General features: G+C 41.2%; 1 protein-coding gene across 1 annotated transcript in view; it reads left to right on the top strand.

Moving 5' to 3' along the window:
• The window catches only part of ttn.2 (titin, tandem duplicate 2), a 415,239-nt gene that overhangs the window by 207,440 nt on the left and 180,619 nt on the right, over positions 1-27,180 (top strand). Inside the window, exons 126-140 of the mRNA XM_072477296.1 lie at positions 231-314; positions 1,631-1,714; positions 2,575-2,655; positions 4,609-4,695; positions 6,182-6,265; positions 7,186-7,269; positions 8,356-8,439; positions 9,157-9,237; positions 9,684-9,758; positions 10,188-10,271; positions 15,613-15,684; positions 17,490-17,651; positions 19,958-20,029; positions 22,340-22,411; positions 25,133-25,204. Of these exons, the coding sequence (XP_072333397.1) occupies positions 231-314; positions 1,631-1,714; positions 2,575-2,655; positions 4,609-4,695; positions 6,182-6,265; positions 7,186-7,269; positions 8,356-8,439; positions 9,157-9,237; positions 9,684-9,758; positions 10,188-10,271; positions 15,613-15,684; positions 17,490-17,651; positions 19,958-20,029; positions 22,340-22,411; positions 25,133-25,204 (1,278 nt within the window). The remainder of the gene's footprint in view (positions 1-230; positions 315-1,630; positions 1,715-2,574; positions 2,656-4,608; positions 4,696-6,181; positions 6,266-7,185; positions 7,270-8,355; positions 8,440-9,156; positions 9,238-9,683; positions 9,759-10,187; positions 10,272-15,612; positions 15,685-17,489; positions 17,652-19,957; positions 20,030-22,339; positions 22,412-25,132; positions 25,205-27,180) is intronic.

Here is a 27,180-nt window from a genome sequence, read left to right as displayed (position 1 = left end):
CAATGCAAAATCTCTTTATCACAGTTGATGTTCAATTGCCTGTATAGAATTCATGTTCATACAAGTAAATCTCTTTCTGATTTAGAAATCATGCATTTGCAAATGTGAACGAAATCCTCGATCAGTATCTCTTGTCATTTGTGTTTCATGGTGTCTATTGTTTAACGTTTTCACAATTATGTGCATTTTATTGAGTTAATTTACTCTTAATACATAATTGTTCTTTAAAGAGCCAAAGGTTCCTAAAAAGCCTCTGGCTGAAGAAATGGCACCAGCCCCTATTCCAAGAAAAGAAGAAGTAGTTTCAGTCAAAGGTATAAAATAAATTAAAACCATTGTTAAACGTTGTATGTTATGTTTTTGAATTTTTTTGTCATTATCTTTTGTGTATTTGTTTTTTGTCATAAGTTCTTTTTTGAGATGAAAAGAAAACGGGTTTAAAATTAATTTATAGCACAGTGAAAACAATACAACTGGACTTCAAACACTTGAAAATGTGTCGATGTTAGTACTCTTTAAATTTTCCCATTCTGTTCTGACCAATGATTTGACATTGACTTAGAGACGTTTAAGTGGGAAGTATGATTGTAAACATTTAAACTAATGTATCAAGTTGAAAATATTGCAACTAATTTGTAAAGACAAGGTGCTGGATTCTGCATTTGGGGGACTAAGTCCCCCCCCGCCGGTGTGAAAACAGTGGTGTTTTACGCCAGGAAACCTGCCTCAAAACGGCCACCGATTCGCCGTTTTGTTGGGGGCTAGCAGGAGACACCATAGAGCGCCCAGTTTTAGCTGCCGATATTGCCTGGAGAATTGCCGGGTCCGTGGCTGTGCATGCGCAAGGCGGCAGCCTACAGCGGCCGTGCCATGCTTCATGGCGGACTCAGCCCACGGACCCAGACCTCAAAAATAGTACCCACTTCGGCCGTTCGCGTGCCCTGGACTGCCTGCCTATAGTGCCCCCAGCCCCAAAACAAGCCCCCCCCCTGCCCACGGATCGGCCTCCCCCGACTGTGGCGGCGCCAGACTAGGTCCGCAGCTGCCACGCTAAGTTCATGACAGGTGAGACCACGCCGTCAGGAACTCGGCCGGTCGGGGACGGAGCATCACGGGCAGGCCTGAGGCAACGGCCTGAGGCCGTGGATACGTGGCATGGCGTACTCCTAGAGTATGTCGCTTTTCAGGGGGTGGAGCATCGCGAAAGCAGCGCCGCCCCTAATTTTGCCGTCGTCGGGGATTCTCCGCCCCTTCGCCGAACGCGATTTTGGCGTCAGGGAGCGGAGAATCCAGCCCGAGAAACGGTATTCTCCATCTTGCCAGTCCTGTTTTCCTGCACGGTGTGCCTTTGCTAGCAGCAGGATTCTCCATTCACGCAGCAGGCAAATGGGAAATCCCACACCACTGGGAAATGCGCTGCAGGCGGGTCGGAGAATCCCGTAACAGACAATCCCGCAGACGTTTGTTTTCAATAAAATTTGCTAGCAAAGATACCTGCTGTCTAATTTATTAGTTTCATTGCACATTCAAGATGTTTGTGCTGGTGTTTTCATCTGGTCTCAATTAATGTAATATCATGAGCACCGATGCTTATTTATTTGAGATAATGAAACAATGATGTTCTTTGAAGTGCCAGAGGTTCCGAAGAAGGCCCCTGTTGAAGAAATTAAAGTAGTTACTGTTCCAAGAAAAGAGGAAGCCCCTCCAGCTAAAGGTACAATTGCAATAGTTTCTAAATAGTGTGACAATACCTTCACATTATTAGACTGAAAACAGCTTCTACTTTCATGCTCGTCCCTGAAATTGTTTCATACCCCATCCAGAATATGAAATCAATCATCTCTAGATATATTTGTCAGTCTATTTGTTTTGTTGCAATACAGTATTCTGTATGTTTTGTTCATGTAGTAATAACTCTAACATGTAAGGAAACTGATTTTTGTTTTGCTAATTTGATATCAAATTTGAAAATGATCTAAGACATTGCAATTTGCACACACTGTATTGAGAGAGATTTCAAAAGTTAGCATGTTAAGAGTATATTTTCAATTAAGAAAAACAATATTTATTACTTTTAAATCACCAGCTGGTGTATGTTTTGATTCATTCTTACAACACGGATTAGATTATTTTATTTAGAAAATTTGGGGAAAATGCCTTATTTTGTAAAGACAATAGAATGTTAAATGGTTAAATACATATTCTATCATTACCCGAAAATCATTTTGTTCTTGCTATAAGGATGGAATTTTCCAGCCCTTCCGACCGGCAGGATCTTTCTGTCCCGCCGAAGGCAACCCCTTTTGGTGGGTTCCCCCGCAGTGGGATGGGCGAGCCATGCAAATTATCAGCGAGGCGCTTCCTCCGCCGGAAACCTCGCCGTTGGTGGGTGGGTGTGGGGGGGGGGGGGGGGGTCTGTCTACAGTTGCTATGATCATTCGTAAGACAATATTGATTTGCACTAGTCTGTCTACCAATTTGTCATGTTTTCTTGACTTCTTGTTTAAATGTCTTTGAATGTTTCTGCAAGTTCTTTGAGTGAATCTTATCTTAAAAGTATTATGTCATTTAAAGTGCCAGAGGTTCCCAAGAAGCCAATAAAACCAGAAGAAAAACCAGCCATTATTCCAAGAGAGAAAGTAGCACCAGCAAAAGGTACAGAAATGCAGTAACACTCTTCTAAGACAGTGACCTGCTTATAGCATTAGAATGAAAACAGTTATTACTTTTCCTGGACACGCGGAACTTGTTATTCAGAACTTTGTTTCTGATCCTTCTTGTTATTCTAATGGAATTCATAGATTCTTTATCGATTTATCAATGATTCTGCAATAATGGTTTCGAGTGAGAAGGCCACTTCAAAGTTAAAACAGGTCAGACAAGGATGGGGGTTTTGAAAAGAGGGCTGCCTGAGATCACCATGTGAAGAATAATCTTCACATTGCCCAGAGCTTGAAAGGGATGTCCAGACACAGGACCCCCATCCTGGAGAGGGTCCCAGGTTCAACACCTTATCAACAGCCTGAGCCCGCCGTCACCCAGGACCCTTGGGGGAAGCCTCCCTCTGCAGCCTGATAGCGACAGTTGAGCATTTGAGCAATGGGCTAACCCTTGACCTCCCTCAGGGTCCAGCGTGCCAGGCTGGGGTGTCATTTACAGAGTGCCCATGCCATGGCACTAGGGGCCAGTGCACTGTTGGCAGTGCTGGGGAGGGGGGGGGGATTTTGTATTTATTATAGTATATATAGAATCTACAGTGCAGAAGGAGGCCATTCAGCCCATCGAGTCTGCAGCAGCACCTGGAAAGAGCACCCCACTTAAACCCACACCTCCACCCTATCCCAGTAACCCCACCTACTCTTTTTGGACACTAAGGGCAATTTAGCATGGCCAATTCACCTAACCTTCACATCTTTGGACTGTGGGAGGAAACCAGCCAACCTGGAGGAAACCCACACAGACACGAGGAGAATGTGCAGTCTCCGCACAGACAGTGACCCAAGCCGGGAATCGAACCTAGGACCCTGGAGCTGTGAAGCAACAGTGCTATCCATTGTACTACCGTGCTGCCGATGGAAGAAGTTGGAAGAGTGATTAAGCCGGAGGAGAGGGGGTTCTCCTCCTTGATGAGGGATTGGTTGTGCACCCCTTGTTAGCATGGGGGGTCACCATTTGCATTGTGAGGGGGTGGGGGCCTTAGTCTCTGAACCAAAGAATCCCGCCTTACATTGCAATGTTATTGTTCACGTTATATCTGTGTGAATTGTAGAAGATGAAATATGCACAGAAGCAGATGGAATTTTACAGCATAGAAACAGGCCAGTCAAAGTTTGCTTAATATTATCTACTTTAGTCGCCTCAATTATTCTGTACAGTAGAAAGTGCCACATTCTCATCATTGTCTGAGTAAAGAAATTTCTTCTAAATTCCTTATTAGATTTATTCTTGGGTATTTCATATTTATGGTCCCTCATTTTGGATTCCCCGTAAGTGGACGCACACTATCAAATCCCTTCAAATTTAAAGATCTCAATCAAGTCATGTTTTACTCATTTTTTTTAGAGAAAGGAGCTCCAATCATAGAACATAGAACAATACAGCGCAGTACAGGCCCTTCGGCCCACGATGTTGCACTGAAACAAAAGCCATCTAACCTACACTATGCCGAGTTCAATCTTTCCTACATTTGGTTGTATATTTTTCCAATGCAACCAAATAAATCAAAATATAATTTTTAAGATTTTATTTTATACCAGAGTATAATATCCAAATGAGTGGCAATCCACAATAAATAACATTTTAGTCAATTATATGAATGATTATGTGTGAAAAAGGTTGGCATGTTATTATTGGAAAAGCATTGCATTTTCAAGACATTAAACATACATTGACAAATGTACACTCTTAGTTCACCGAGTAAATATATAGTGACAGTTAGAGTACATTCATACATCATTGACTTTTCAATTAATGTTTGTACTCCTCTGTGAGAATTATAATTTTGAGTTTGTTATGTTATGTTTCACTTGGTGCTGACATTTTTAAATATCTTAAATAAAGTATATTCTTTGGATTGACCACATCTTAAAACACAAATGTCCATTAAAGTGCCAGAGATTGCCAAGAAGCCAGAAATACCAGAAGACATTAAGCCAGTTACTGTTTCAAGGGAAAAGGGTGTCATCTCAACAAAAGGTACAAATATACACTGAAACATTGAATACAACCTTATTTTTACATTTTATAGCTTCTTGCTGCACTACTATGTAAATTATTGTTTATTTATCATGTCTTTCTCATTCCCAATGCCAAAACTCTTGTTTTGGCTGTTTTTTTAAAAATAGTTCGGGAACTTGTCTTGCCTTTTTAAATGTGAATTTATTTCCGTGGTCCATGTAAACCTTACCTACATGTGGTGCTCGTTTACACATGTTATTTGGCATCTCAACTTTTGTGTTTGTACTTTAGTAAGAGGAGGTTTAATTTGTAGTAAAATAATTACTTATTTTTTTAAATTGAGGGATATATGTTAAGTGGCAGGACACCATCATGATTGAAGAGAGTCAAAGATAAATGCCAGTTACATTGCTGTTATTAATATTACAGAAATAAATAGTGGAATAGCATCATTTGGATTAATTACTAATATTTTGCCCAAAACATTTGATTTGATACATATTGCTAATATTTGAGTTTGCACATTCTCCCCGTGTCTGCATGGGTCTCACCCCACAACCCAAAGATATGCAGGGTAGGTGGATTGGCCACTCTAAATTGCCCCACGATTTATAATATTTAATGAACTACAACATTCCTCTAGAAATAAGAAGTTAAATATAAGTATGAATAAAATAATTTTAAATGACAACTTCATGGTTAGAAAGATAAGAATTGTTTATGGGTTTGCCTGGGTCAGCATTCATTGCCCATCCTTGAGGGCATTTAAGAGTCAACCACATTGCTATGGGAGTCACATGAAGGTGAGGATGACAGATTTCCTTCCCTAAACGACATTAGTGAACCTGATGGGTTTTTACGGCAATCGGCATTAGACTTTTACTTCCATATTTTTTAAATTTTATTCAAATTCCACCACCTGCCCTGGTGGGTTCCCAGAGCATTAATAATAATAATATTATAATAATCGCTTATTGTCACAAGTAGACTTCAATGAAGTTACTGTGAAAAGCCCCTAGTCGCCATATTCCGGCGCCTGTTCGGGGAGGCCGGTACGGGTACGGGAATTGAACCCGCGGTGCTGGTCTTGTTCTGCATTACAAACCATCTGTTTAGCCCACTGTGCTAAACCATTACCCTGGGTCACTGGATTATTAGTCCAGTGACAGTACAACTACGCCACTGCCACCCCACCGCTCCTCAGAGCATGGTAAACTACTGGTACAGAAAGGTCCTTATTCTTAATAAATGCTCCAGTGACAGTGAATTATGGACATAATATGCTCGATATTAGCTCTGTAAATGGATAGATTTTGAATGAATTAAAATCTCTCCCATATCTTTAAATATAATAGTTACATTATTCTTAGAAAAAGGATTATTATTCTGTGTTAAATGTCTGTGTGCGTGTGTGTTTCATGTTGAGTTCTCTTTTAAAAATCTCTTTAAAATTATGCGGAATTCTTCAACAAATCTCATTCTTAAACAATTATGTTCTTTGAAGTTTCGGAGATCCCTCAGAAGCCGATTGCTTTTGAAGCTCAACCAGTCACCGGACTGAGAAAAGAAAAGACCATCACAGTAACAGGTAGAAAAATACATGGAAATCTCATTTTTCTATAGCACTGATTTATTTTTCTACCTTTCAAGGACTTCATGTAAATCATTCAAGTGCTATTTATTTGTGTACTGTTTCACTTCTCGGATATTCATTTCTGAATTTGTGTTCAGTAACATTGTCAATTGTATTTTAAGTCTATGTTGTCTCGACTGTCATAAGACTAATAAGAAGTTATACTTGCAGAAAACATTATTCATTCACTTTTTGAGATTTGTGCATTTGTGCCAAATTATATAAAGCGGCATTCAATCATGGTTGAAATTGGAGTAGGAAACGTGATGAGAAAAATCAAAAAATAGTGAGTGACTGATTCGAAGCTTGCGCTTAACCTTGTTAATTAGAGGAGAAAGAAAGTCTGGGTATAAACTGCTTGCATATTACAAATTAAATATAATTTAAAATTTGGGAGCATTCGATATACACTAAGTCAAAATAATTGATTTATGAAGCTACTAAAAAAGAAAAAATCCTAGCATTTATCTTCCATTTCCTTTGGACATCCCAAAAAGCTTCACAATCAGTGTTTTGAAGGGTTGTCACATGTAATGAAGAGAAATGTAGTGGCCAATTTTCATAAAGACAAGTCCCATTACCAGGTATGAGATAAATTACTACAAAATATTTTTTTGTTTTGGTTGAGGGATAAATATTGGCCACAACAATGGGGGGGGGAATCCTCTTTTTTTTAAATATATGTCATGGCATCTTATGTCCAGCTAAATGAGTAGACCAAGCCTATTAATTTACTTGGACAATTTATTTAGTGTAATATAGTTTGTGTTAGCTTGATCTGTCATCCGTCCTTCATGTTGTTCTGAATTGTTAAATATTTTTCAAGTGTCTTTTGTTTAATTAATCTCATCTTAAAACAATGATGTCTTTTGAAGTGCCAGAATTTCGTAAGAAGCCAGTTGCTGAAAAAGTCAAACCAGTTACTGTTCAGGGAAAAGAAGAGATCATTACATTTGAAGGTACAAAAATGAAAGGAAGACTTTCATACAAACTTCATCCAACATAATACATTATTACGTGAACAATTGCTGTTTTCCATCATGGCATTGTAAATCATAACCAGAGCTTGTTTCCTGATCTTTAAATATCATTTGGCTTCTCCATTAATGCATGTTGTCCTGTTGTGTAGTGGTGTTCCTGTTTTATATCTATTGCATTGTTTGTGCTGTCTTGAGGGAAGCTTCAATAGCTAATAATGTTTAATTATAAACCAAAAGGCTAGAAATAAAGAAGTGAATATTTTAACAAATCATCATATATTGACACAGAAGTATTACAAAAGTGAAGTGGACATGCCAATCAGAAGAAAACTAATTTAATTACAAAACAGTGATGGATATATTTCAAAACTGCAGCCATTATGACATACTCCCACTGTAACCAGGACAGACAGAATGCAAGTTGAATTCTGACCTGGAAATAAGCATTTTTGCTGACTTTGGGGCTTCTAACCATCTGCTACCAGGTCATCACAGTCAGAAGGAGACCAGAGCCCCTAATGTCAAGAGTTTCTGAACCCTCAGACTTCAAAGAAATTTACTTGTGGGGTCAGCATAAGAACAGCTAGAACCAGGAGACCAAACATATTAATTGATCTAATGGTGGCTATGAAACTGTGGCCTGAACCACATTAAAGCTAGCACATATTCCTTTAGATTTTTTTACGTAGCAAACATTGCAAAGGGTCTCTAAAGGTGAGACAGCTAAAATTTCCCTCTTGCTCAGAGGCCCAATGCCTTTATGCTTGACATTTTGGTGAACATCTTAGATGTGGCCCAATTTGACATGTGAGCCCACCACTTCACAGAAATTTTGAGATAATCGCCCCAAAGGAAGATGTTCTTTCTAGGTACTGTCCCCACATAAGAAATGGAATTACAGACGTATGGATATCAGGTTTTATGTCTTTATAAAATGGAATGTCATTTAATGTTAGTTGGTATTGTGTGTTTCATGGAACTTGGCTTTGTTTGTTTTTAAATAATTTCAATGTGCTTAGATTTTCTTGAATGAATTACATCTTAAAACAATCATATTATTTAAAGTGAGTGAAGTTTATAAGAAGACTATTACTGAAGAGTTCCAACAAGTTGAAGTTGAAAGAAGAGAGATTGTTGCTCCAGTAAAAGGTACAAAATAGTCAGAATTTCAGACTCGCCTTCATCTTGTGTTACAGAAGTAGATTATACTTCTCATCATTATCTTATATATCCTTATTCGAGGTTCTTTGTTTTCTCTTCTTCAAAAGTAATTTGCCTGAGCCGGATTTCTGTGTATTTATTGTCAATTCGTGCATTTCTGTTTAATTGTTACGTCATTGAATGGTTTTTTTTACATCTGTTTGTGTTGGATAGGCTGTGATGACAGTGACATTCAGCAAAAAGTTTCTATTTGCATAAAGCGTGGTCAATTAATTGTATTTTTTGAGTATTTTGAAGTTACAACAATGTAAGTTACAAAAATACCAGGAATATGGATGTTATTTTGAAAGAAATCTGAAATTATTTGCTGACTTGGATCATTGTATTTGTGAAACAAAAAGAAAATGCAAAATGCAAAACAATGTAATTTTTTAATTTGATAATTTAACATAATGAGTAAAGATTTATTATCTTCTAATGTGTTATCCTTGCAGTACAAAATTGTCCCTACAACTATTTCCTCAAGTGCTCAAAAAGTAATTAATAAGATTTAATCATTTTGTTGTTTTACAAGAGAAATGTCACTCTTGTGTTGATTTTGTCTGTAATGTATGTTTCATGTTATATTAATTTGTATACACAGCTTTAGCATGATGTATGTAATTGTCCAATTAATCTTACATTTAACAATCATATTCTTTAAAGTGCTGGAAGCGCCAAGGAAACCAGTTGCTGAACAAGTCCAACCACTTAAAATTCCAAGAGAAAAGGTCACTCCTGTAAAAGGTATATTAAAAAAATCCATGTAAATATTATATCTACATCTTTTCTTGCCACTTTTATTTGAACAGTTTCTGTTTTACACAGTAACTTTTTCAATCCTATCCGGAATTTTCTTTGATACTTCTTACTTGTCACTGAAGTGAAAATGAGAAGTAAAGTCCTTCATCCAGTAAAGATAACAAAAGATGAATTTTGCCAAAAGAAATTTCCTCAAATATAATTCCCCAATGCAGAAATACATAATTATTACTACTTACAACGCTTACACTGAATTATGGAAAATTACATTATTTTGATTTAATAGTTGTCTTGTATTTTGCAAAAGGAAATGTCATTTTGTGTTAGTTTTGTGTTTTATACGTTTTTACGTGCCTGGATTTGGTCAACTAACATTGTTATCTGAATCATCTTAAATGAACCTTATCTTAAACCAATAATGTTCTTTAAAGTGCCAGAGGTCCCAAAGAAATCAATTGATGAAGAACCAGTTACAGTTTCAAGGAAAGAAGTTGCACCAACTAAAGGTACAAAAGAACACAGAAGAATTTCCTTCCAAATCTTATTCTTATGCATTGTATCATCATGTTCTTTACATCATTGTAAAAATATATATTCTGTTGTTGTTTTATTGATCAAGGTAACATCTTACTTCTGCTGTTTTTATTCCAGCAGCATTTCCATTTACTTAAGCTTACTCATTCTGTTCTTCTGCAAAGTGGTAGTTAACATAGTTTTTGTTACTCACACTACTGTATATAGAAATCATACTATCTGCTACAGTGGTTTCCATATCTACTTAATACTTATATTGTTACAAGATAATGTGTCCTAATCTGTTAGTTGTGTCTGTCATGTCATTTTGAGTTTCAGTGTCCGAATAGCTTTGTAGATTTTCTGAAATAATTTAATTCTAAAGTAATACCATCCTAAAACTATAATAATGTTCTTTAAAGTGCCAGAGCTTCCAAGAGAACCTGTTATTGAAGTGGCGAGACCAATTGCTATTCCAGGAAAAGTGGAGATTCTTCCAAAAAAAGGTATAAAATAAAGGAGAGGATTTCAGTCCAACATAATGTACTGGCCATTCCATTATGACATATCTTTTGGGGTTATCTCATTAATGTAACTAAAATTTCTCTTTGAACATAATTAAGTTGAAATGTCTTCTTATTGCCATTGATGTGTTCTTCTCTTTATGTTGTGAGGTGTTGATCAATGTGCTGTGTCTCCTTGTATTATTCATGTCGTCCTGTATTAATTGTAAATTTCATATTTTGTTCTTCGGGGAACATAACCAACACTTGGGGTTGGAACTTGAAAACATGAATTTTTCTGATGTCTGTAACTGAATGCAAGCCTACTAATGAAGTGTCTTACTTTCCTCGTGGATAAATTATCTAAAGCACTGTATTCAGAAAGGTTTAGAGATTTTTTTAACTGATTTTTATAATGACCATTTTAGATGTTCAAAAATATAGTTGGTGATGCAGTTGTTCACTTCGGATGTGAAGTGCACTGGACATCTCGGTACAACACTGATTTGATGTTCATATTGGCATTTTCAAATTCCATCTTCCCACCCTACATCCTGCCTTAACCTGTCACAGCTGAACACATGACAAACTGAACGTAGACCCCCCACCCCCACTAACACTATTTAAAGGAATCATGAGCTTACTGAGGTTAGCTGCTGGATTATTTCTTCTGGCAGCTGTTTGGAACTTTGGTATACTTGCCTAAAGTTTGATTACTCAGCAGGAAGTTTGATTGATGCTACATACAGTACTTTGTTGATTCAAAAGTTCATGAGTTTTTGCTAAAACAAGCTGTTTCCAGTTTCAGTTGGCCTAGCATGGCTCCTTCTGTAAACTGAACAAGACTGGGAGAACAAAGAGCGGGCCACAAGAACAGGGCAAGCTGCGAGAAGAAGGAGGAGGATGGCAGAGGTGCTTTCAGCAGGATGCCATTTTTAAGGCTATTCTTTAGGAACTAATTCTCTTACCTCAACTTCAATGTGGGCCAATGTTTGAGATACCTTCACTTCACAAAAGAGATCAGACTGAAATCTACCAACTGCTGCAACTGCAATCTCAAAGCACAGCAAGGACTGCATTGCTGTGTCTTTCAAAAGAATGTAGCTCTTAACTTTTATGTGTCTGACATCTTGCAGGTCGCTGCTGGAGTTATAAGCAATACCTCACAGTTTGTAATATACTGCGGCATAAGGGAAGAGAGCTTCACCTCATTCATCTTGCTAATGAGCAGATCGAGCACGCATGAGGTTTGCACGCAGTGTAAACTACTCTATAGCACAGGGTGCCATGGACAATCTGAACATTGCTTTGCATAAGCCTCATGTGAACTCGGCATTTTTTAGGAACTGAAAGGGGTTCCACTCCCTCACTCTCAATGCAGGTGAATATCTATTATCCTGGCAGGGTTCTCTGTGTTACTCTGTCCCCTGTTGACCCACCATGATAAGCCAGAGATTGACTACTGGGCAGCAAGGGCGATCCTCTCATGACATGGCTCATGTTTCCTGTAAAGGACCCACATACATGAAGACAATATGTGCACAAAGGAAGTCATGCTGTCACAAAAAATATTATGGAGTATTTTCAAGCAATGCTGCCACAATTTGAACGTCTGTGGAGGAACCCTGCTGTTTTCATCTGAACACGTATCAAGATTTGTGTTAGTATGCTACATAGCGTCGTCTTTGTGAGAGAAGAAGGGAGGATCCATGTGGCAATCCCTTTCTGCCCCAGCTCTACGTGGAGAAATAATTCATGAATGTTACTAGCGCCTTAGCCAGACTTTCCTAGTCACCAAAATCCCAAATTCCTTATCCTTCCTCTATCACAGACCATCACCTAATTCTCTTTCTGGTACCACAAAGGTAAAAACCATCAGAAAATGCATCTAAAGCAGTTTTATAAATTCAATCATGAGATAATGTAGGTAAAAATAGTCCAATCAGCCATGTGCATTCCCCTAGTGTTTCTGTTCCAGTAGGTTCAGCCTTGGACAACACCATTTCAGCATGGCCTGCAGATGTGTGGAATGACTGACTGACAGGCAATAAGAGCACTGGTAGAGTGGCAGAAGTAGGAATAAGAATACTGTAATCTTGAGAGAGGTGCCACTGCCACTCTTGTGGGTCACTGCCACTCTTGTGGGTCACTGCCACTCTTGTGGGTCACTGCCACTCTTGTGGGTCACTGCCACTCTCGTGGGCCACTGCCACTCTCGTGGGCCACTGCCACTCTCGTGGGACACTGCCACACTCGTGGGCCACTATCACTCTCGTGGGACAGCTCCTCAGCAATCCTACTGATTTGTTACACATCAAATTAATGGACAAAGAAGCCCTCTGAACAATGGCAATGGAGCCATGATGCTTCTGCAACAGCACTGAGAGCTGTGATGGAAGCTGCTTATGCTGCAATAGATGTTGAGATATTGGCCTTCAGAAATGGCACCACTGTAGGTTCCACAGATATCCTGATAGAGGTGAGCACCCATTCCAATTTGGAAACAGGTGTCCAACACCCATTCCAATTTGGAAAGAATAGGCTCAAGGTGTATCCAAAACCTTGTATTTAAGTTTCTGTTGGACACCTCTATACTCCTTGGCATTAAGCACAGACATTGGAGTTCACTGAATGTTTGGTTATGTACACCCATCAGCTTTGATTCTTCCAAAGTCAGGTCTGTCAAAATCCTCATCTGACTCTTATATAATATGGTCCACCTGGATGATGTGTGACATGTAGAGAAACTTTCAGGTTGTGCTCTTCCCACGCACCTGCTATCCTTCCTTGTCTGTCTATTTTGTAGAGGTTGAGTTCGGAACATGCTGTCAAAGGAGACTTGTTGAGTTTCTGCAGTGCAACTTTGTAGATTGTACTCATTGCAGCCAATATGTACTTGTGATGAATGGAGTGAATGTTTAAGGTGGTGGATGGGGTGTTGATCAAGCAGACTGCTTTTTTCCTGGATGGTGTCAAGCATCTAAATGTTATTGGAGCAGTACTCATGTAGGCAGGTGGAGAACGTACCATTATGTTTCTGATTTATACCTTGCAGATGGTGGACAGACTTTGGTTCATCTCAGAATTCCCAACCTCTGATTTGCTCTTGTAGCCACAGCAGTTATACAGATTTTGCAGTTAGGTTTCTGGTTAATGGTAACCACCAGGATGCTGATCGTGGAGAATTGAATGATCTTAAGGCTGGTGACTATCAAGGGGAGCTAATTAGTTTTTCTCTTGTTGGAGATGGTCATTACCTGCCACTTGTGTGGTATGGATAGTATTTATCAACCCAAGCCTGAATGTTTGCTCAGGCCTTGATGCATGCGGACATGGACTGCTTCAGTATCTGAGAAGCTGCGGGAATGGTACTAAACATTGTGCAGTCATCCACATGTCTGACCGTATGTTGGAGGGAAGGTCATTGATGAAGCAAATGAAGATGGTTGGGCTTGGAACACTACCCTGAGGAACTCCTGCAGTAAACTCCTGGAGTTGAGATGATTGGTCCCCAATAACATCAACCATCTTGCATTGTGCCAGGTGTGACTCCAACCAGTGGAGAATTTCCCCCTGTTTACTTCAATTTTGGGAGGGCTCCTTGATGCCACAGTTAGTTAAATCAAGCCTTGATGTCAATAGCAGACCCCCCCCCCCCCGGGCCACACACACACACTACTTGAATTCAGCTCTTGTTTGTTTCCTGGAGCTGAGTGGCCCTGGAAGACCTCAAAATAAACATCAGTAAGCAAGTGTTGCTTGATATCACTGTCACCGCCACCTTCCATCATTCTTCTGTTGGTTTAGAGTTAGCTGTTGGGGCAGGAATTCACCAGTTTGATTTTTCCTGCTGTTTGTGGACATGATATACCTGGGCATTTTTGCATGTGGTCAGGTAGAGGCCAATAATGTAGTTGTGCTGGAAAGGCTGGCTGGAACGTGGTAATTCTGGAGCATAAGATTTGAGTACTACAACTAGGATGTTGTTAGGGTACATTGCCGTTCCTGTAGCTGGCACCTTCAGCCTTTTCTTGATATCAAGTGGCGTGAATTCAATAGGCTGAAGATTGGAATCTGTGATCCTGGGATCTCAGGGGGAGGCTGAGATGGATCAAGCCCTTGACACTTCTGTCTGAAGATGGTTACAAATGGTTCAGGTCTCTCTATTCCATTGATGTACTGGGTTCCCCCATCATTGAGGATGGGGATGTTTCTGGATGTTTCTAGTTGTTTCACGGTTCACCACTACCCATGACTGAATGTAGCAGAATTGCAGGGATTTGATCTGATTCATTGGTTGTGTAATGCTTAACTCTGTCCATTGCGAGCTGTTCCCACCTTTTAGCATGAATGTAGTGCTGTTTTGTAGTTTCACTGGGTTGGCACCTCATTTTTAGGTTTGCATGGTTCTGCTCACGGCTAATTGAACCAGAATTGATCCTCTGACGATGGTAATGGGAAAGTGAGGGATGTGGTGGATCATGAGGTTACACGTTGCAGTTAAATACATGCTGCTCCTGAAGATGGCTCACAATGGCTCGTGAGTGCCCAGTTTTGAGCTGTTAGCTCTGTTGTGAATTTATGCCATTTATCATGATGATGGTGCCATATAACACACGCCCTGATTGGCTGCAGCTATGTCCTTCAGGGCAGGCCAGCTCCATTAGTAGTGATGCTCCTGAGCCACTTTTGATGATAGGTATTGAAATCCTGCTCAGAGAATACATGCTATACTCTTGCTACCCTCAGTGCTTCTTCTAAACATGTTCAGCATGGAGGAATAATCAGCTGAGGGAGTGTGCTAGGAGGTAGTCAGTAAGATATTTCTTTACCCATTTTTGACCTATTAATATGAAAGTTCATCACATCTGGAATCAACATTGCGAGGGCTCACAAGGCCAGTCCCTCCCTACTTTATACCACTGTGCCACCACAATTTGTAGGTATGTCTAGCTGGTTGGACATGATATATCCAGGCACAGTGATGCAACAGTCTGGGACATTGGCTGTAAGGTATGATACGGTGAGTATGTCTTTGCCAAGCTGATGCTGGACTCATCCATGGAACAACTCTTCCCGTTGTGTCACAAATACTCGGGTATTTGTAATGATGATGTTGCGGGATCAACAGGACAGAAGTGCCTTTGTTTTTTGCGGTGCTCTGGTCGATGCTGGATGGTCCACCTGGTTTTATTTTAGCCAGTTTCTTCCCTCGTTTATGTACATGAGGATACATAATGTTGCCTTGGGTTGATTGTTTTTCTGCCAAGTTGTTGGTTGTTGGTTCAGATAGCTTAATGGTAAAACTATATCTTAAACATCTTAACATTATTGTTTCTTAAAGTGCCAGAGGCTCCCAAGGAGACAGTTGCAGAACCATTGAAACCAAAGAAAGTGGCGGTTACTCCAGGAAAAGGTATTTCTTTTTAGAAGCTGGAAATATTTGTATGAAGCAAATGCCATGGTTGGGATTTTCCGGACCTAGCAGAGAAAGTGCGGCGGCAACAGATGCAGCAAGCCAGCCAAAAGTCCATTGACTCCAGCAGGATCGGAAAATCCTGCCCCATGATGTTGTTTAAATATAAATATTGTATTTTGTTGATGTTTCCTGCTTTACTATATTTATATGTATTGTTATTATTTCTACAAACTCAAACAACCACAACCAACTTTCTTTATGCCAGGTATAATTCCAACCAGTGGAGAGTTTTCTCTTGTTGACTTCAACTTTGCTAGCGCTCCTTGATGCCACTCTCGCTCAAAGACGGCCTTTATGTCAAGGGCAGACTAGTCACTTTCACCTCACCTTTTGAATTTAGCTCTGTTGTCCATGTTTGGACCAAACCTCTAATGAGCTTAGGAGCAGAGTTGCCCTGGCAGAACCCAAACTAAGCAAAAGTGAGCAGGTTATCACCGAGTAAAATGATGCCGGATAGTACTGTCAGCTACACCTTACATCATTTTGCTTACGACTGAGAGTCCACTTTTGGGGCAGTATGGATTTTTCCTGACTTTGATGGTCAGGGCATACAGTGTGCAAATTGGCAAAGGTAAGGTAGATGAGAGTGTTGTCGTTGTGCTTGGCTACAATTCAGCAAGTTCGAGAGCACAAGAATTGAGTACTTCTTAATTCTGTAGCAAGCTGCTTCAACTGTTTAGCATGCATGCTGTCCTGTGTTGTAGCTTCACTGTGTTGGCACCTCATTTTAGATAGGCCTGGTATTGCTCTCTGTATACTCTCATGTGTTCCATACTGAACCAGGGTCAATCCCCTGGCTTGATGGTAATGGTAGAGTGATGACTGTGGCAGGCCCATGAGAATACAGTTTGCAATTGAATACAATATTGCTGTTACTGATGGGCCATGGTGTCTCAAGGATGCCCAGTTCTGAGCTACCAAACCTGCTCCAAAACTATCCCATTTGGCATGGTGATAGTGGCACACAACAAGCACACGGGCCCAGTTTTGCAGCACGATGTCCTTCAGGACTCATTCAATTCAGTCAGTGGTGAAGCTACTCAACCACTTGGTGATAGTCATTAAAATCCCCCTCCTATAATGCATTCTGTGCCCTTGAAAACCTCAGTGTTCCAAATGGTGATCAACGTGGAAGATTACTGATTTGTCAGTTAAGGGAGGGTCATAGACGACATCAGCAGGTCAAAGGCGATATTATGGGATGCCCACGACCCATGAGCAACTTTTTAAAAAACAATTCTTGGCCTTGTTTGTCTTGATACCATGAGACTTCATGGGATATGGAGTCGATGTTGTGGGCTCTCAGCGTCACTCTATTCCTACTGTGTACCACTGTGCCTTCATCTCTGGTGCATCTGTCCTGCTGATGAGTCAGGACATAACCAAACATGGGCCTGGGTCACTGGCTGTGTGGTATGATACAGTGAGTATGTCTATATCAGGCTCTTGACTAGTCCGTGGGGCGGCTTTCCCAATTTTGGCACAAGTTCCGAGATGTTACCAAGGAAAAATTTGCAGTGTTAATTTGGCTCCACGTATCATTGTCAGTATTGGTTGTTACCTGGCAGCCAGCCTTGTTTGCTTTTAACCAATTTCTCCCCCAATATTGTTCATGAGTGTAGAAATTTTGGAGTTGAATTTCTCTGCCAAGTATATTTGTGTTTTTAGACTTGTTGCTTGGATTCTTAACGATAAAAGAACATTGCACCTGAAGCATCTTAACGTTAAATTGTTTCTTAAAGTGCCAGAAGTTCCTAAAGTGCCAGAAGTTCCTAAAGTGCCAGAAGTTCCTAAAGTGCCAGAAGTTCCTAAAGTGCCAGAAGTTCCTAAAGTGCCAGAAGTTCCTAAGAAGCCAGTTCCTGAACCATTGAAACCAAAGAAGGAGGCAGTTACTCCAGAAAAAGGTATCTTTCTTTTTGTTATTTCAAATGCTAGAAATAGTTGGATGAAGCAAATACCATGTTTCTATTTAAATATTAATATTCTATTTTTCTCAAGCTTTAATATGTTGAGAAATATTGTTGTTCCTGTTAAAAGTTCCAACAACCACAATCATCTTTGTTTGTGCTAGGTATGATTCCAACCAGTGGAGAGTCCCATTGAGCTTCAACTTTGATAGGGATTCTTGATGCCACACCAAGTCAAATGCAGCCTTCAGGCCAAGGGTAGCATTCTCACCTCATCTCTTGAATTCAAATCTCTTTTATTTGTGTTTGGAACAAAGCTGAAATGAGGCATACAGTCAAGTGGCCCCAGTGGAAGCCAAACTGTGCGTCAATGAGCAGGTTATTGCTTGAGTAAGTGTTGCTTGATAACACCATCAACAACACTTTCAGTCATTTTGTTGACTGAAAATCAGTCTGAATTCCAGATGGGCCTTCCCCTCAGAAATGACATGGTTTTCCAACCAGTTCCCCAACTGGTGGGTTGATTTGATTTAGATTTAGATTTGATTTGATTTGATTTATTGTCACATGTACCGAAGTACAGTGAAAAGTATTTTTCTGCGGCCGAGGGAATGTACACAGTACGTACATAGTAGACAAAAAGAATAATCAACAGAGAACATTGACAAATGGTACATCGACAAACAGTGATTGGTTACAGTGCGGAACAAGGGCAAATACATGAGCAAGAGCAGCATAGGGCATCGTGAATAGTGTTTTTACAGGGAACAGATCAGTCTGAGGGGGAGTCGTTGAGGAGTCTTGTAGCTGTGGGGAAGAAGCTGTTCCTCTGGATATGCGGGTCTTTAGACATCTGATGTGAATCCACATCAGTTGCGTTAAATCCACCCCCATGAGACGGCATGGGGGCTGGGCTGGAGTCAATGTTGAGAGTTTCAACCTTCACTCGTATACCATTGTGCCACCCTCCCTCATGAGTCTGTCCTGCTTGTGGGACAGAGAAAAGCCTGGGATCGTGATGCAGGAATCCGGGAAATGAGCTGTAAGGACTATGTCAGACTATTGCTTCACTAAACTTTGGGATAGCTTTCCCAATTTTGGCACACGTCCTCAGTTGTTACTGAGTGAGACTTTGCAACGTAAACCGGGAAGGACGCATTGTTGGTGTTTCCAGTGCTTAAGTCAATGTTGTGTTGTCCATCTTGTTTTAAATACCCTTCGTCGTCCAGTACTTCCCCGGAGGGGAGAAACTACGACATCTTCTTTGCAGCCTTGAACAAGTCATCGATGAAGACAAACACCTTGTCAAGGTCATCCCCACACCCCCACTACTTGCCTTGAAACAACCGCTCAACCTCAAACAAACCATTGTTTGCAGCAAACTACCTGGCCTTCTGAACAGCGACCACAACATCACACAACCCTGCCATGGCAATCTCTGAAAGACGTGCCAGATCATCAACATAGGTACCACCATTACACGTGAGAACACAACCCACCAGGTACATGGTACATACTCGTGTGACTCGGCCAACGTTGTCTACCTCATACGCTGCAGGAAAGTGTGTCCCGAAGCATGGTACATTGGCGTGACCATGCAGACGCTGCGAAAATGGATGAACGGACATCGCGCAACAATCAGCAGGCAGGAATGTTCCCTTCCAGCCTGGGAACACTTCAGCAGTCAAGGGCATGCAGCCTCTGATCTTCGGGTAAGCGTTCTCCAAGGTGGCCTTCAGGACGCGACAACGCAGAATCGCCGAACAGAAACTTATAGCCAAGTTCCGCACACATGAGTACGGCCTCAACCGGGACCTTGGATTCATGTTGCATTACATTCCCCCCCCCCCCACCATCTGGCCTGGGCTTGCAAAATCCTACCAACTGTCCTAGCTTGAGACAATTCACACCTCTTTAACCTGTGATTATCCCTCTCTCCAGTTGCTCCGTCAGCACCTGTAGACTTAATTACCTGCAAAGACTCTCATTCAAAGTATCGCATTGCATCTTTGACTTTGTCTATATATATGTTTCTGGAACCCATCTCTTCATTCACCTGAGGAAGGAGCAGCGCTCTGACAGCTAGTGATTCAAAACAAACCTGTTGGACTTTAACCTGGTGTTGTAAGACTTCTTACTTGGTTTAATTTAACTGGTTTACCCCCAGTATGTGTACATGGAATAAATAATGTCACCTTGGGTTAAATTTCTCTGCCAAGTATACTGTTGTTATTTTAACTTGTTGCTGAGATATATTAATGACAAAAGGTTTGTATCTTAAACGTTAAACTTGTTTCTTAAAGTGCCGGAAGTTCCTCAGAAGCCAGTTCCTGAACGGTTAAAACCAAAGAAAGAAGCAGTTACTCCCGAAAAAGGTACATATCTTTTCGAACAAGCTGGTCTACACATCCTATGTCCAGGAAATAAAGGGATGAAAGTAAAAAATAAGCTTTAAAATAATAAGAGAAAGAAAATGTTTTTTTTATGAAGTAATAGGCTAAAATGTTCACCCTATGGGAAGATGGACTGAATATCCAGGAAATGTCATTCAACAATGTACTTATTACCTCCTTTCATGTAATTACTTTAGTTACCAATTTTAATTCTGGCAAATGTGAAATATAAATACCTAAATTCAAGGTATTATTTGACAAAAATATCATTCTTTTCACAATTAATTTGATTGATTTGCTTTACCTGGCTTGACTCTAGTTTTAATAGATTTACAATTATTTCTATAAATCATTCTCTAAGCCTTGGTCATTCTTGTTTCTCTTCCCGTACCTAGTGGTGCACAAGGCAGACTATAATCTGTTCCGATAGCAAGGTTTTGTCTGGAACAGGTCACTAAACTGTCAACAGAGGTTTATAGCTTGAGAGGTGCCACTCTACATCAAAAATGACTGCTCAGGAATCTCTCCCACTCTTACCATCTGTCTTTGGCATGATGGAAGGATTTTGCAGATTGATAATCAATCTGTTGGCCGCCTTTTGAATGCACCTTCTTTGGCCATCTAGGGTGGGTCTTGAACCTGGAACCTCTGGCTCAGAGGGAGGGACGCTACCCACTGCGCTTCAAGACCTCCCTCTGCAATCTCAGTGCCACTCTAAATATTCACAGGCTCAAAATCTATATCCACACCTATCTCTCAATGTTTGATAATACTCTGGATCTTTCATCATGAGTTTCATAGGCAACATCTATAGTATCACTTTCTATATTTTCAGTATGAGTGTCTGTATTTTCAGTGTTCAATGAAAGATTAAGTATTTCATGATGGGCCACATTAGAAGTTCTTCTTTATGGGGATAAAATAAAGAGATTTCTGGGTGACCCTTCTCAGTTGTTACATTTTCTGATGTTTTTCAAAAAGTGTTTTTCCCATAAGAATATTCAGTGGGTCAGGTGGCTCACTTTAAGGGTGGCAATTATACTTTACCTTTTGCACAACAGATTGAAGGTGGCTTTTTTTTCCACTTCAATATCAATTTACCTCTGATGTACTGCCAGTATCACATTCTGGGTCTGATTTATAATTATGCTGAGTATTATAGGTTAAAGCGTCTTTAAAGAATCTTGGTCTCTTACCTGCAACTCTGGGTCTTCTTGCATTCTGTTGCTGTCTGTCAACTTCTTGCTCTAGCCTCTTCATCTCCTCTACCTCCGTGTGACATCTGTTGCTTTTGCCTTGTCAAATAATAATGTTGGTCTCAGAACATTACTTGCACAAAGCACATAAATTATGAGGAAAAAAAGCAAATGAAATAGGAAAAAAATTAGGAGATGCGTGATGTAAATTTGTCACAATCTTTCTTGAAATGTAAGGTTAAGATTGGTCAAAATATGTCTGACTTACAATGTCAGCTGGGACACAGTGTAGGCAGGCTGCAGGATCCTCTGCTAGGCATCCAACAACCCCGGGTAGGGGTTGTGAGATGTTAAATCCCCTAAAACATGCACCTTGGTCAGGGATATCATCCCACCAAGCCTGGTTGATATTGGCCCAATGACCTCAGAGATATTTACTAACAGTGCAGACAGACATTGCAAATTTTTATGTATAGATATTTTATTTTGCATCCCTCAAGCTTTCATCTAACTGGTGTTCAACATGTAGGAGTAGGAACTAATAGGTAAGTGGGAGGGGTGGGGGGGAGGCAATGGGTGTTAACAAGCAAGAAGTTTCCTTAACCTTGTTTGACTCAATATCATGGGAATTCATGACATCTGGAGTCAAGATTGAGAGCTCCCAGGGTGATACCAGACTGTACGCCGCTTTGGTATGTCTGTCCTGCTGGTGGGACAAAACATAACCAGGGTAGTGATGCAGGAGTCTAGGATATTGACTCTTCAGTATGATTTGGTGGCATGTCTACATCAGGCTCTTGATTGATTAGTTTGTGAGACAGCTCTCCCAGATTTGGCACATATCCCTAGATGTTAATGAGGAGGACTTTTCAGGGTGGACATGATTTGATGTGTCTTTGTTGTTTCCTGTAACTGGGTCACTGCTGGCTGATTCTTGTGGTTTTTTTCTAACCGTATGAGTACATGATAATAGATAATATTGCCTTGGGTTGAATTTCACTGCCAACTATGTTTGTTATTTTAACGTGTTGACTAGCTATCTTAATGATAAGATTATTAGATGTTAAGCAACTTAACATTAAACTGTTTCTTACAGTACCAGAAGTTCCTAAGAAGCCAGTTCGTGAGCCATTGAAACCAAAGAAAGAGGCAGTTGCTCCAGAAAAAGGTATTTCTTTGTGTTGTTTTAGATGCTGGAAATACTTGGATGGACCAAATGCCAAATTTCTGTTTAAATAATATTCTATTGTATTTATGGCTCATGCTTTAATATGTTTATAAGTATTGTTATTGTTGCTACAAACTTCAACAACCCAACCATCTTCCTTTGTGCTGGGTATCACAATGACCAGTGGCGAGCTTTCCCTTAATTTTCATTGACTTAAAATTTGCTTGGGCTCCTTAATGCCATATCCAGTAACATGCTGCCTTGAGCTCAAGAGCTGCCACTCACACCTGACCTCTTCAAATCAGTTTTTTAGTCCATATTTGGAACAAAGCTAAAATGAGGCTTGAAGCCAGGTGGAACTTACACTGAGCATCAGCAAGCCGATTATTGCTGAGCAAGTATGTCACTTGGTAGCACGGTTATTGATACCTTCCACCATGCAAATGATTGAGAGAAAAATGTTGGATGAGTAATTGGTTGAATTGGATTTTTCCTTTTTGGGGACAAAACTTGCTTGGGCACTTTTGCGCATTGTCAGGTAGCTGCCAGTGCTGTAGCTGTACTGGAACAGTTTGGCTAGAGACACGACTAGCTGTGGGGTACAAGACTTGGTTACTACACCAAGGATTTTGTTAAGTCCCATAAACTTCGCTCTACCTAAAGCCTTGAGCGATTTCTTGCAATCATATGGAATTAATAGAATTGGCTCAGTACTGTCATCTGTGATGCTAGGACCTCAGGAGGAAGCCAAGGTGGATCAGATACATGACACCTCAGGCTGAAGATGATTGCAAATGCACCAGCCCTGCCTTTTGCACTCGTGTGAGAGGCTCCGCCATCATTGAGGGAGAGGATGTTCATGGGGCCTCCACTTCCTATCATTGTTTCATTTTTAATCACCATTCCTGACTACAGCTTTGATTGAAGATAATGGTTTTGGATTGGTTAACTTTTTCTAAAGCAAACTGCTTCAGGTGTTTGTCATGCATGTCAGCTGGATGGTGCTTAATTTTTAAAACTGTGTGTTGCTGCTCCTGGCATGCTCCTGGCACTGTTCATTGAACTGGGTTGATCCCCTGGCTCACTGGAAATGATAGAATCAGGGAAGTGGCAGACCAATATTTGCATTGAACACAAATACTGTTGTTAGCCCATGTGCTTCCAGAACACCCAATTTTGAGGTACAAATTTTGTTTTGAATCTATCCTATTTAGCATGGTGTTAGTGTCACGCACCACTGAGGAGGTACACGGTCAGTTTGCTCGTAGCTATATCTCTCAGGACCCAGGCAACTTGATCAACAATGATGCTACCGAGCCACTCTTGCTGATAGGCATTAAAATCCCCCCTCCTAGAATATGTTCTGTTCCCTTGCTAACCTCGGAATTCCTTCCAAATCGTGATCTACATGCAAGGTAGCAATTTCATCAGCTGAGGAGGAGTGATAAGGGATGATCAGTGGGGGATTTTCTTGGCCACGTTTGACCTGAAACAATTAGACTTTTTGGAGTTTTGAGTCAATGTCGAGAGTTCACAGTGTCACTCTATCCTTACTGCTTACCGTTAAGTTGCAATCTCTGGTCGATCTATCCTACTGGTGGGAGAGGTCATAGCCAGAGATAGTGATGCAGGAGCATGAGACATTGGGTGCGATTTAACAGGACAAAAACAAGGTCACGTTTCAGGTTCATTTAGCGGGGTGTTTCTCAGCTCCTGCAGTGTGAGAACGACCCCACTATATAACAGAATTTTGTTCTCATTTTTGGCCTCAGCAGGAATGCCCCGTCAAGGCTGCACTTACATAATTTCCTGCACTGATGAGCTCAGCTATTCGTGGATCAGGACAGCATTTTTAAATACCACCCCCATCTTCCGGGCCCCTCAGCCCCATATTTTTTCAGATCCCCCCTCCCACTGCACTCAATTTACATCTTACGGGGTCCTCAAGCTACCCCCCTCCTCCCCCATATACCCTACATCTTATATGCAAGACGGTGCCTGGGTGGCACTGTCAAGATGTCAAGGTGTCAGTGGAAGTGTGAAAGTGCCACTCTGCCCAAGCCCGACCACCCATGGGTCAATGGCATGCAACACCTCCCGAGGTGCCATTACACCTTGTTCATGTTTGTGGCGCCCTGGCGAGGTCTCCCAGGCAGGTCATTAGTTCCTGGGCCCCAGGAGAATACAGCACAGCCAAATGGGTCACTTAAATATGTTAATCCGATGTCTCTCGCGAGATTCAACGGCCTCATCGTGTCACCAAGTCGGCCGCGACGAGGTCATTAAATTGTGCCCGTTATCTGTAATTGTATCAATTCTTTTGTGAAAATTGGTTTCACCTTGGTGGCATTGGAGCAGTTCTAAACATTGTAAATAATTCCATGAGCATGTCTGCATCAGGCTATTGCTTGCTTAATCTATGGGACAGCTCTCCTACTTACGTAACAAGTCCCCAGACGTTGGCGGAGGATTTTGCAGGGTTGACTCGGCAAGATGTGCCGCAGTTGTTTCCAGTGCTTAGGTCAATGCCAGGTGGTCAATCTGATATTTTTTTTTTTTAGCCAGTTCCTATCTCAATATGCCGAAATGCAGATAGATAATGTTGCCTTGTGTTTGATTTCTCTGCCAGCTATGTTATCGTTACTTTAACTTGTTGCTTAGATATTCTAATGATACAAAAATTGTATCCTAAGCATCTTAACATTAAACAATTTCTTAAAGTGCCAGAAGTTCCAAAGAAACCAGTTCCTGGACCACTTAAACCAAAGAAAGAAGCAGTTGCTCCAGAAAAAGGTACATTTGTTTTTGTTGTTTTAAATGCTGGAAATATTTGTATGAAGCAAATAACTTGTTGCTGTTTAAATGCTAATATTTTATTTTTGTTTGATGCCTTAATATAGTTAGGAGTATTGTCATTGTTACTACCATGTCCAACAACCACAACCGTCCTCCTTTGTGCAAGGTATGATTCCAAACAATAGCTAGCATTTCCCTAATTCCTATTGACTTCAAATTTGCACGGCTCCTTGATTCCTCGCAGAGTCAAATACAGCCTTTGTGTCAAGAACAGATACTTTAATCACACCTCTTGGATTCAGTGTTTCTGTCTGTGTTTGGGCCAAAGCTGAAATTAGGCCTGGAGCCAAGTGACCCTGGCAGAACCGAAAGTGAGCATCAGCAACAGGCTATTGCTGTGTGTTGCTTAATAGGCTGTCAACAAAACCTGACACCATTTTGCAAATGATTGAGAGGGGGGGATGGGGATGTGCGTGGTAATTGACTGGAGTGAATGTTTCTTGCTATTTGTGACAGGGCATACATGGACAATTTTGCACATTGTCAGGTATATGCCAGTGTTGTAGCTGTACTGGAACAGCTTGGGGAGAGTCATGGACAGGCCTGGGTTAAAAAGCCTTACTCCTGCAACCAGGATGTTGTCAGAGCCTGTATCCAGTGGCTTCAGTTGTTTCTTGGTTTTAAGCAAAGTGAATCAAATTGACTGAAGACTAGCATCTGTGCTGCTGAGGAGGAGGCTGAGATAGATAATCCACATGGCACTTCTGGCTAAAAGTCGTTGCAAATGTTTCAGACCTGGCTTATACCATGAAGTGCTGGACTCCGCCATCATTGAGGATGGGAATGTTTTTTGAGTCTTCTCCTATTAGTTGTTTCATTGTCCACCATCATTCGTGGCTGAATATGGCAGGACTACAGAGCTTTGGTCTGATTTATTGGTTGGAGATTGGTTAACTCTGCCTATAGTGAGCTGCTTAATGTAGTCCTATGTTGTAACTTCACAGGGTTGGCTCCTCATTTTTAGCCATGTTTGGTGTTGCTCCTGGCCTGCCTTTCTGCAGTAATCATTGAACCAGGTTTGACCCCCTGGCTTGATGATAATGGGAAAGTGAAAGCAATGGTGGGCCATGAATGATAAGGTTCTTCCAACTGGCCCGTGGCTAATTAGGTGGCGGGTGGGCGCAGTGAATCTGCTGAGAGCCGAAAAGTCATAAACTTGTCAGCGTAAAAATCAATTCCTCCAGCAGCGGGTTAATGGAGGGTTGCCCTTCCCACTGGAAGGTGACACAAATGCTATTTGCATTTCATGAATGCTCATTAAATCAGCTGCCCACCGGTATCCCATCAGGCCTCCCAATCTTGCTCCATGCCAGCGGGAATTTACGCTGGTCTAAAACCAGATTGCTAATGATGAACGGTGTGCACAAGGCGGTCGCCAATTTGCCAGCGGCTTCGGGGTGAGTGTAACCACTTTCTGTCACAGTGCCATGCTGCTACTGATACACTGTACACCAGTCCGCGGGGCAAACTGGTTCCTGCCCTCCATCTCCATCTGAGTTGGACTTCATGGACAGCAGTGTGCTGCTGGACCCATGTACCCTCCTGTGTCATTAAGTTGGAACAGTACTGTGATGAGGTTGGGGAGAACAGGGGTTTCCTTTCCCTGGTACCACATAGCAGTGTCTACCTGGACAGCACTGTGCTGCAGAATTCATGCAGCCACCGCAACAAAGATCTGAAGTTCGACCGGGGATGGAGAGAGAGCTGAGGCCAGGGCGTTTGTGGCCAATGAAGACAAGGGGGGAAATGTGGAGGGAGTGTAGTGCAAGAGGAGTGGGAAGGGAGTGGGCACATGACAGCAGGCAGAGGCCCAATGAGGTGGACGAAGAAGATGAACAATGGAGGGCAGAAGGAAGATCAAAGGGAGGAAAGCTGGACCCCAACAAGGCTGCAGGAAAAGCTCACAAACAAGG

Source organism: Scyliorhinus torazame, chromosome 2, assembly GCF_047496885.1.
Source record: "Scyliorhinus torazame isolate Kashiwa2021f chromosome 2, sScyTor2.1, whole genome shotgun sequence".
Lineage (NCBI taxonomy): Eukaryota > Metazoa > Chordata > Chondrichthyes > Carcharhiniformes > Scyliorhinidae > Scyliorhinus > Scyliorhinus torazame.
This window is presented reverse-complemented; position numbering and strand designations above follow the sequence as displayed.